Source organism: Drosophila nasuta, chromosome 2L (assembly GCF_023558535.2).
Source record: "Drosophila nasuta strain 15112-1781.00 chromosome 2L, ASM2355853v1, whole genome shotgun sequence".
Taxonomy (NCBI): domain Eukaryota; kingdom Metazoa; phylum Arthropoda; class Insecta; order Diptera; family Drosophilidae; genus Drosophila; species Drosophila nasuta.
In genome coordinates, this window is record NC_083455.1 from 9,757,822 (window position 1) to 9,770,185 (window position 12,364).

General features: G+C 32.7%; 1 protein-coding gene across 5 annotated transcripts in view; it reads left to right on the forward strand.

The window, feature by feature from the left end:
- Positions 1-5,018, forward strand: part of LOC132798984 (AF4/FMR2 family member lilli) — a 131,196-nt gene extending 126,178 nt beyond the window's left edge. For all 5 annotated transcript variants that reach the window (XM_060811065.1, XM_060811063.1, XM_060811064.1 and 2 more), the window contains 5 exons: positions 98-289; positions 1,032-1,112; positions 1,172-1,337; positions 2,665-2,815; positions 2,881-5,018. In XM_060811065.1, the coding sequence (XP_060667048.1) occupies positions 98-289; positions 1,032-1,112; positions 1,172-1,337; positions 2,665-2,815; positions 2,881-3,017 (727 nt within the window). In that variant the 3' untranslated portion in view covers positions 3,018-5,018. The remainder of the gene's footprint in view (positions 1-97; positions 290-1,031; positions 1,113-1,171; positions 1,338-2,664; positions 2,816-2,880) is intronic.
- The last annotated feature ends 7,346 nt before the right edge of the window (positions 5,019-12,364 follow it).

The window sequence follows — 12,364 nt, forward strand, 5'->3', positions numbered from 1 at the left end:
TGCGCTGTTGTCTGCTGCAGCTTAGCTTAACAGCACTGCTAACATTTTAAAGCACTGCAATGCTTATTCGTAATTTATATACTTATTCTCTTTATAGGAGAACCGATCTACTGCTTCAGGAGGCAATCAAGAAGAAGCGAGCCGCCGACTCGGAACGCTCCGACTGCTTTACACAGATGACGCTCTATTTGGAGGCTATTGTGTACTTTCTGTTAACCGCCGATGCCATGGAGCGAACGAACAGTGATGCCACCTGGACCATGTACAAGGATACCCTATCGCTAATAAAGTAAGTCTCAACTACATTTAACCAATAAATCAATCAATCAGAAATTTGAATAGAGTAATTAGTAAATTTACATTAAAAATTATTCAATTAAAAAATATAAAATAATGAAAGAAAATTTTCCGATTTATGATCACATTTTTAAAATAAATAAAAATTATTATTAAAAATTTGCATAATAACATCAAGAGATTAACAATTAAATTTACAATAAAAAAGAATTAAAAATATTAAATAATAATATATTAAATAAAGATTTCGGAAAAATTTAATTAAATCATGAATTAATTGAAAGTACTAAAATAATTTAAAATTAGAAAAAATTTTACACAAAATAGATTTAATAGATTAACAATTAAATTTACATTAAAAAGAAATCCAAATATTTAAAGATTTTCGAAAAAATTAATTAAATTATGAAGTAATTTAAAGTACAGAAAAACCTTTTTAAAAAATTTAAAAAAAATGAAGCAGATATATTATTGAGTTAATCAATAAATAGAACTGTAATATAAAAATAAACAAAATGCAAAATTTCAGAAAATACAATAAATCAAAATAAAATAATAGAATTTTAATATAGTGATTTCAGAAAATACTATAGTAAATAATAATACTAAAATTTGAAAAAAATTTTACTTACTAGAAAAATGTATAAAAGAAGTATTATTATTAATTAGTATTATATTCATAAATATGACAATAACTAGTATTCCTAACATTTATATTTGATCTTCACTTACAGATACATTTCCTCAAAGAATCGACCCTATCAGCTAACAACGAATGGCAAGCACGAATCCCACAACATTGTGGCCATACTCAGGTGAGTGAAAATGATTTCTATAATTACTTAATTTACTAACTGGATTCCTTTGTTTACAGCTTGCGTTGCCAATCGTTGATTTCCCTTAAGCTTTACAAACTGCGTCGAGCCAATTGTCGCGCCATCATCGCCAGCTGCTCGGAATTCTTTCGATCTGGAAGGGGGGACATGCTAAATGGCAATACGCCATCCTCCATATCACCGTCGAACTCGGTGGGCTCACAGGTGAGAGAGATGTAGAGAGCTAGATGTAGAGTAAATATAATATAAACTTTACACAGAACAAGTTTCTATATACTTAGCTTTTTGAAAATAGTTCTAATTTTATTTTAGATCTTACTCTAGATCTACAACTTTTATAGAAACTTCAAATAGAGCAAGTTATTATATATATACTTAGTTTTTTTCATAATAACGTAAAATGTTCTTTTAATTTTATTTCAAAATATGGTTTGCTTCAAAATTACTATTTGTAAAACAAATTTATGCTTAGTTTTTATTAATTTTGGAAAGTTTTATTTAGCTTGATCAGAAAAAAACTTCAGAAATACTTAAGTTCAAGAATTGAAGTTATATGTTAAAGAATTTTTAAAGTTGAAATTCAAGTTTAATTGATGTTCTACAAAAAAACACACTTCGAAATTTAAATATTTAGGAAAGTTTTTTGTTAAAGTTCAAGTGTAATGATGTTATAATAAAACTAACTGTTAATTTTAAATATTTACGATAATGAAAGCTTAGTTTTAATTAATGTTTTCATTTGTTTTCGTTTGATCCGAAAAAAAAATTCAGAAAGAATTAAAGTTACGTTTTAAAGAAAAGTTTAATGATGTCATAATAAAATTAAACTTTTTATTTGAAGTATTAATAACAATTTATGCATATTATTTTATAATCTTGGAATGTTTAACTTAGTTTGATCAGAAACAACTTTAAAAAGATAACTTAAAACTTTTAGAGAATTTTGAAAGTTGAAATTCAAGTTTAATTGATGTTCTAAAAAAACTAACTTTGAATTTTAAGTATTTTAAGTAATGCTTAGTTTTAATTAATCTTTGCAATGTTTTTATTTGATCAGAAAAAAGCTTCATAAAGAATTGAAATTTTTTTTTTAGATAAGTATGGACTTTGAAATTATATTTTAGAAAAGTTTAAACTTTGAAGCTTAGATCAATTAAACGATGTTATAATAAAAATAAGTTTTATATTTTAAATATTTATAACAACTTTAGGTTTAGTTTTTTCAGAAAAGAATAAAACCTGAAGATTTAGAAAATACTTTGCTTTCCAATTACATTTTTAGAATAATTTCAACAATTTTTTTTAAATTATTTTTTTTTCAATTAAATTTTTAGCATAATTTAAACAACTTTCCCTCTAGTTTTTTTAATAACGTTTTAAAATATGGTTACCTTTTTATCTTAGTTTATCTTAGCTTTGTTAATTAGTTTGTCAAAAAGAAACTAGAAATAGAAAGTATTTTAGTTTTAAAGTATAAATATTTGTAATATCGGTTCACAATACTAATGTGTATATTTTGTATAAATTTCAGGGCTCCGGTTCGAATACGCCGCCTGGCAGAATAGTGCCTCAAGACATACACAATCAGCTATGCAAGCAGAATGAGTATCTCACCTATGTAAACAGCTCTCACGAGTTGTGGGATCAAGCCGACAGATTGGTGCGCACCGGCAATCATATAGGTAAAGATCGATAAAAAACTGAACAGAAGTAAAGAAAGATTTATTAATTGAAATTTAATTTTCAGACTTTATTCGCCAATTGGATCATGAGAATGGACCTTTGACCCTGCACAGTACGATGCATGAAGTGTTTCGTTATGTGCAGGCGGGTCTCAAGACCCTACGCGATGATATCTCCTATCAGCAATCGCAGTTGCGATAACTACAACGACAACAAGATGAAAGAGAAGATGAAGAAGAAGAACGGGAAAAAGATTATCAAGAGCATCACCAGCACCAAACGTGTCTAAATGAAAGTCAGGCCAAATTAGCAACTATTATTAGAATTATTTACCAGAATTATTTAGTTGTTTAGTTTAGGAAAGCTTCCACAAAAAGAAAACAGAAAACAGAACAGAGAACTGCAACAACAATATGTTTTTTGTTAACTATTTCATCATTAATTGCTAGTTATGTTCTTCTTTGAATATGAATTCAACCATTTAAACATTTAAAGCTAAACATTATTATTATGTAATGCACATTTACTTATTTCCTTATGCTCAATTGTCACATTTGGTTAGGCATTTTAAGCTTTATATTTATGCCTAGTTTTAACTGATATTATTATATACAGAACACACACACATTTTTTAAACTCTATATATATATATATGTTTCCTAGATTATAGCTAAAGCGCCCCCCTCTATTTTTATGCCCTTCCCTCCCCGGCGTACCGCTTTCAAAATTTTAGTTGAATTTTGTTTTTGTTTTTGATTGATAAAATACACAAAAGAATTATGGCTTTTTAACATTTAAGTTAGTTAAATCTCTCCCCCCTCTCCCTCTCTCTCTCTTTTCCTACCGTTTAAAAATCGTTTCGTTTCGCACATTTAGAATATTCTCGCTGGCCAAAATTGTTAATGCGCCTCAACAACAAACAAACCGAAAAGAAAAATAATAAACATAAAGATAATAGTACATTTTGTACATAAGCTAATCACAAACTAAACTAGAGAGTATAAACAAAATGAAGCGTGAAGTTGATCTATAAGTTATGGTTTTTTTATTATTATTATTATTATTGAATCTAATTTAAATGAAAATTTATTGAGTTAACAAAAAACAACAAACAACAACAAAGAGCAAAACACTATTTTACATAGTTTTATTAAATTACATTTAATTATGTTTATATTATTAAATATACATTTATATATATTATTGATTTTAAACATAAAACAAGAAGCGGAGAGAAAAAGCAATCACGTTTTTAGAACAAAATTTCATTAATGAAAATATATACAGATGGTATATAAAACACACACACATACACACAACACACACATATATAATATATATTTAAAATATATCGCATATATTTGCAAACTTTGTACGTTTTTTTGTTTAATTTTTTATTGGTCGTTTCATTTCTTTGCCGGTGCCTCGACAACAACAACAACAACAAAAAGAAAACAACAACAAATACAACACGCAACAAGAACTAATAGTGCATTAGTAGTTTTTAAACGAGTTCAAAAATATATATACATACATACATACACATATATCTTCAAAGTAAAAACAGCAACTTAATCAATGATCAATCAATAGACTTTGCTCCCTTCTCCTCCTCCTCCTTCCCCACACTGCCCATCCACGATAAACTTTATACATTGTACATATAGTCGACATACATATACATACATATATACACATATACATATGCATATATACGTATATTTTTAATATGCCAAAAAAAAAGCAAAGCGAAAATCAAGTTATAGTCCTTAAGAAGAAAGAGCAGAAAACGAACAACAGCAAAATAAGAAACGCAATAAAAGTAAATTTAAGTCCACGAATGGGCAGCACTGTTGTGCAGCAAATGGGCAGCACTGTTGTGCCGCAAATGGGCAGCACTCTTTTTGGCGCAAAATCAAACTACAAAAACGACAAGCAAAAGCAGCAAAATAAAAAGATAACTGAAAAAGCAAAAATACAATATGTGGTTCTGGGGAAACAAAGCATTAACTTTCAAAAATGATAAACAAAATGAATACAACTAACGTTTAATTGTAGACAAATTTTAAGTTACACGAAAACAGGCAAACAGCGAATCAAGTTTCGGCTAGCCGAATGTTCAATACCCTTTTCTCGGAGAAGAAACAAGAAACATTTCAATACGAAATGCATTTGTAATTATTAATTATTATTCATGTGAACGTAAGTGTAAAATTATTGTTAAAATTTCGAAACGCTGTAAATACAAAAGGCAATTCTACACACACACAAACACACACACACCTAAACATACCGTAGTATATCGACATAATTATATACACCAATACAATATATATATTTTTATATATATACAAATAAAAATAAAAAAGACAAACTTAAATTATAGTTAAATTTTTTCAACAACAACAACAAACAAGAACAAAAACAAGAAGCATCAAATCTTGCAATAAATAATATATTATTATTAACAATTAAAAATCAAGCAAAACAACAACCACAAAACGGAAACGAAAATGAACAAAGAAAATCAAGTTAAAGCAAAAGACGCAGACGCTGAAAAAGAAGAAGAAGAAGAAGAAGCATAGTTAATAATATTATATTTTGTTAAGCGTTATTGTAGTGCAAAATATAAGCATAAAAACAAACGAGCAGACGAAAAGAAAAAAAAAACAACAAATGAATTAAGTTTTAAGCTGGATATTCTAATATAAATAAAGCAGCAAGAAGGAGAAGATGATGAAGAAGAAGACGAAGAAGAAGAGCAACAACAGCAACATCAACAATTGACAACAAAACGAAAAAGTTCATAAACATAGTAAAAGTAACAACAAAAACATATATTATTAATACAAATAAAAGCAAAAACAAAACACAAATATATATATATTTTGTACAAATATAATTAATGACAAACGAGTAAAAAACAAAGAAAATAAAAAACAAAACGCAGCTGCAAAAACCAAGTACACTTATTAAAGTTTAAGCAACAAAACAAACAACAACAATTTAATATGCAATTACCGTAACAGTAGTTGATAAATCAAAAATAAAAACAAAAAACCAAAATTGTAAAATTTCAACGTATCAAACGTTTTATTTTTATTTGGGAAGATCTGCAGTTGAATTATCTTCATGATATAGCTTGTTTTCGATATAGGACATTTGTTCTTTAACCATATATCGGGTTGTCCATAAGAAGCTCTTTTGTATTCGATATGCTTTTTAGAATTTAGATTACCCGTCTAAGAAATTCAACTTTGTCAAAGGGTAAGTGTAAAATAATTGCTCTAAATTCTAAATGATGTCTCTAATTTTGAAGTTAATCGAAAGGATCCTAGAAACATTCGTCCTTTGAAAATTCAGGAAGATTTCTAATTTGATTTAATTCGGTTATAGAATTTGTGACATTCTACTCGCCTTTTTTTTAAGTTTATTTGTTTTATTTTTTTATTTCTTGGCGATATGTAGAGTTGCTAATGCAATTTGATATTTAGTGATGGGTCAGCGTGTAAGTAATTTTGAAGTTATTAATAATTTGGAACAAGTTTATTAAGCTACTTTTAACAGATATCGTTAAATTTCATTAAAGCATCTGTTGTATTAGTAACATTGATTTGGTAATGTTACAATAATTCTAATTGTTAATATTTTATATATAGCAACTTAGTTGTGCTTAACTTTGACATCGATAAGTCTTAGCATTGTTGTAATAACAGTTTTTGGTTATGTATGACGATATCGATATCACCTCGAAGTGCTGCAAAGCATAGAAAGACGTTTTCCAACACTACAACCATTTGTCAAAAGGAGCGTAAGAATTAAGGCAGTTTATTTATTGCCAGCAATTTTTAATTCTCTTGATTATAACATTCATTTGTGTGGAAAGTCGGAAGTATTAAAAGTCAATTTTATTTGGTATCAATTGCATATTATAATTTCATTTGTCAACAGAAAACACGTGTCTTCGCACTTTGCACATGGTTTCAATATGAACTGTATGAGTGGGAGTGAAAGAGCTGCTGCAGCGGGAGATCGCAAAGCTCAATCAGAGAATATAACTCGAACACAACGTCGCAGGCAACAACGTAAGAGGCAGAGCATACTCAAACGCAACACGGAGAAGGAGAACACCGAAAAAGCAGAGGAGTCCTACGATGAGAAATACGTAGTGAAAAACGTAACGATGAACCAAAAATGTCGCGAGCGAAACAAACGCAAAAGGTTTAGCGTGGCTGCTGCGCGGCTTGGCGTCGTCTCTTCGGACAGCGATATTTCGCAGCGTTATAACTGCTCTAACGTTAATACTAAGTTGTCGTCGTGGAGCACGATTGGTGGTGGCGTTCACGATAATGGAAACAACAATATAAATCGCCCGCGCATGAGGGTTTTGACTTGTTTAGAAATTGAATGGAAATAGTAAGGTATGTAACAATATTTGAGCAATATTAATCAACGTGCCAATTATTGCATAGTAAATATGGCCACAGTTTGGCAAACTCTTCCACATACACAATATTGAAGTGTATTTACATTGTATGTAGTTTTATGTAAACACTTGCTGCTTGCGCTGCATGAGAACATAATAACAACAGCAACAAAACAATGCATATTGCCTGTGGTGAAGGGGTGAAAAGAGCTAAGTAGACTGCACGCGTTACTGTATGTGTGGGTGTGTGTTTATATGTATGGGGCAACTTCCTCCGCATAGAGTTCAATGGTCTTTTGACACAAATGATGTCAAGTTGAGCTTCTTGGCTGCATTCGCTCGGTCGCCTGGGCGTTCGGCTTTTCCTATTCGGCGTTCGGCGATTCACCTCGCCTCTTGCTCTCGCTCACGCCTCGCATCAGCTGCCATAATGCAGCTGTATGTGTGTGTACGTTTGCAAATCTTTTGTGTCTGTGTGTGTGTACGGTGGCTTAACTATTTGTTTGGGTGCCTTTTTGGCTGTTGGCCCAACGTTGCGGCCGGCATATTCTCTCTCACCACGCTTTACTCTCTCAGCCACACACACACACTCACTCCTCTCTTTTGCTTGCGCTGTCAAACAGAGAACCTACCGCAATTGGTTTCGTGTTCGCTGCATTTCCTTGTTTATGTTTTGTATTCAAATGTAGGGTATTCGGCTAAGTGCTGGAGAGTGAGAGAGCGCAACCATCTGAGAGAGAACTTGCAGCGCCGTTATTGAGTTGAATTGCTTGCTGTTGCTGTTGCTGCTGGTGTTGGTGGCTGACTGTATTGGCTGTACCTGCGCAATGGCCGCGCTGCATGCTTTTGTTATTGTTGTGTCGCTTTGCTTCATCTTCCGCTTCTACTCCATTTCTGCAATCGAAACTTTGCTTCTCGCATGCACAGTGACGTGCAAATGCACAAATACAAATTTGATACTAAATTATGCGATCTAAGAAAATACTTTGTAAGCACGCCTATACGCTAAATGGAAACGGCAACTATTTCTTCCCCATTATCGTAAATATGTTCAAATAATTTTCATAAATTTGTATTACAACCAAGTTACGAAAGTCATGAATTAATAAAAACAGTTTACATACATATCTATTAATCCATTGTAAGGAGGTTGTGCAAGCTTACTTTACTTTACTTTGCATTGCAATTCGAAAACGAGACTGCAAGATACTTGCTCCCCGTAATGAAATCAAAACAAATTTAAAATATACCGATAAATACTGAAAACATACAAATAGCTATATTTGGTGTATTGGTATAGTACTACAAGAAAATTAAACCAAAAGACCCGAAGTTAGTCGCCGTAGCAGTAACTTCTATAATTTTTATCCGATCGCAACCAAATTTTAAGGAATCATAAAAAGTATAGTTATTAATGTGTGTATTATTCGATTTTGTGGACGAAAGCGTGGCAAAAGATTGAAAGAAACGATCTGCGTGCCTACAAAACCAGTGCTGTCGAAGAATTATGACTCGTATTTCGTATAGTCTCTGAGATCCAGATCCATATATTGTCATGTCCGTCTGTCTGTATTAACGGACAGACGGACATGGCTATATCCTCTCGGCTGTTGGCGAATATATATATACTTATATATACTGATCAAGAATATATATACTTAGTATGGCACAAAGTTACATATAATACCCTTCAACCCTGTGGTATAAGAACATCGCAGTTTTCGCCTCGCTTCTCCCAGTGTGCTTCGGCACTCAACTGTACGACCCAATATGTGGGAAGAGAGACAGAGAGAGAGAGCTGCTGCAGTAAGCTGCGCTTTTGGCGTCGCTGTCGCAGTCGCCGCCATCTCTGTTGGCGTCAACGCTCTGTCGTCGTCGTCCTGGCTGCATTTATCCTGGCGGCAATTGAACACTTTAATCATTTAGTTCTTGCACTCTCCGGCAGCAAGTTGTGTTTTTTGATTATCGTCGTATCGTCGTCGTTTATAAATTGTTGTATATCGGTATAATACACACATCTAGCATACTCACATAACTAACACACATATATACACTATATGCATATATACTATGTGTATATGTGTGCATCGTATTGCGTGTAAATCGGTTTAAATCTAACTTTTTGTGCGTGGTATTTTAATGCTCATTTTGCAAAACGAAATCAATTTCAAGTTTTCTCCAAACAAAAAACCAAACGAAGCAAACAAAAAATTGTGAAGAGCTAATAAAATCGAAGTGAAGAATATTTTTATCAAAACACGCTCTGTCTTGCACTTAACAGCAGTTTAAACTTTAAACGAGAAATATATACAAAAGTAAGAAATTGAAAATATATAATGGCGAATTGTTATTGTGTTTGTAGCTGTAGTTGTAGTTGTGTGCATTCAAAGTGCCCACACCCATGGTCGATTTTTCGCTTTTACATATGTACACTCCACACATACACATATGCATGCAAGCCTGATGCCTTCTGCCTGCATTGCACACGATAGTAAAAACTGAGCTCAATGGGCGGCCCAGCACCGCAGAGCATTTCTCTACACTTTGCCGCCTACACACACATACGCGGGCATACACATACATTGCGCCTTGCAGCTGCGCCGGCTGCAGCCGTCATTTAACCTAAAAAACGCAGTCGACGTCGCAGCTTGCAGCTGAGCAGAGCAGAGCTGAGCTTTTCTCTCTCTTTACATCACTCTGCATATTGCATATCCATAGGGGCGCTCAGCTGACAGTCGCCTGCTGCTACTGCAGTTACTCTTTGCACGACGCTCTTCTGCAGTTTCGCTCTCTCTCTCTCTCTCTCAGGTTCTTGATTCCTGCCGCACCCAAAAGCAATATTAACTTCCTCCTTTTTATTTCAACAGACTTCTTTGCCTTTGCATTTCTGCCTTACGCCTCATAAGGTGTGTCACTTTTTTGTTTTGTTCTTGCACTTTTTGTATGGCATTTGAAAAAAGCTTTCGTGAAATCCTTCGTCTATCAATTAAGCGGAAGTAAATTAAACACAATTTATGAATGAAAATTGCCGGTTTGTGTTTCAAAATTTCAGTAGGCGTTGCATTAGACAAGGTGGGACGGGAGTGTTTACAACTCCCTCACATGTGAGGGTGTGAATTATTTTTGATTATACTGCCAATGCTGCAAGGGAATTTCTAATGTAATTGCAAAGTTTGCGATGCCTTGTGAAGGTGTTTGATTGTTGGTGAAATTACTTAGTGAAAATTGGCATGTTACTGAGCATTCGAAAAAGTAATTTATTTTGTTAGACTGAAATTAAAGTAATAAACTCTTTAATATTAAAAAAATATAAGAATGTATATAAAATAAAATATCGTAAGTAAATTATAAAATTATGATATGATCTTCCATAGTTATTGCAATTTAACTGAGTAATCTATATTATTATTTTATTATTTACAAGTTCGGATTTATAATTGATGATCTTCAATTTTATTCTCATTAACTTTACTTTTGTTTTAAATAAAATCTAAAATTGCCAAATTAAGACATTAAATAATGAATTAAAATGCAAGGTATCTTTTTTAATGAAACTATAGCTTATTCTATTAAATATCCGGCTTTGACAGCTGTTTTTGTTGCCAAGCTGACGCTGAAATATTTTAACAGCTGTCTTCGACATCCATCGAGTTCTTTTGGGTTTTGCACACTAAGTATGTGTGTGTACTACATGTGTCTTGCTCTTACTTTGTCATGTAATCCAATTATTGCAGTGTGCTTTCTTCCCCACACACACATAGATTTGCATGTTTGTGTGTGTTTACTCTGATCTCTACAACCACCCGCTTCGCATGGGCAAAGCGCTCTTCATTTACTTGCGTTGAGCAATGAGAGAGTGACAGCGCCACACAAAACTAAAGAGCAGCAAATGGCGCTCTCTCGCTAGAAATACTTTTGACTATTTTATTCGCTCTCTCGCTCGCTCACTCTCTGCTCCCCCATGGGGCTATGCAGCAGGCTATGGGTGATGTTCGTTTGTCTTCGACAACAGCAGCAGCAGCGGCTGCGGCTGACAGCGTCAGCGTTGACGACGACGGCATAAAAATAATTTCCATGCCGCTCGCTGAATCAGTTTATTTCTGTTCTGTTGAGTTGCAGGAACGTGTTCTTTTTCTACTTTCCGTTTGATTTTATTTCCTTATTATTATTGTTGTTATTATTGATTATTATTATTATTATTATCACGATTATATTCTTATTGTTAGTCATCGGTTCGGTTCAGTTCTCGGTTTCAGTTCGGTTCGGTTCGATTCGATTTTAGTTTTTGCATAAGTTGTTTTTTTTTGCTACAAATTCTTCGGTTCGTTTTGTTTGGTTTCGACGAATATTAAAAATATCCAAAAAGAAAAACAAAACAAAATCAAACAAACTCGTACGCAGCAATCCCAAAAACCAAAAGTGTTTCGTAATAGTAATCCCAAAATAATTGAAAAAAAAAAACAACAAAGCAACAAGTTTTATTTACATTATTCAGTTTTATTTTCATTGCATCAAATTATAAAGGTAACAACGTTTTTGAAAACATTTTTGAATTGTATCTTGTAATTTATATAATTTCCAACGATTTCAATATTTTTTTGATGTGTTTTCGTTTTGGTTTTCGTATGTCGCGCCACTTAACCTCAAAAAAAAAATGCGTCGCAGTCGCAGCAGCTGCAGACATCGCGATGTCTTCTCTGCGCAGTTCGTTTTGTTATTTTAAAAATATTTCGAAAATATAACTCTGGCGACTTTTGCCGGCTCTCCGACATGCCTCTCACTCTCTCTCTCTCCTTCCCTCCGATCCTCTCTTTCCGCTAGTTGTTTGTTTATTTTTAAAATATTAGTTTTTCGCACGATTTGCGATGCGATGCAAAAATTCTCGTCGAAATTAATAGAAAACATTTGGCCACAAAGCAAATAGAAAATATAAAATAAGGTAAAATATGATGATCTTGATTAAATATCGTATGGAATCGCGCTATTCTGCTGTTGTTGCTGCTAGGTTAAGGCTAAACATAATTCTATTTGTCTATAGTTGCCTATAAATACCTATGCAGTCATATATATTTAGCCAGATCTATAGCATATATAAAGATACCTCTGATGCATGCGGTTTTCC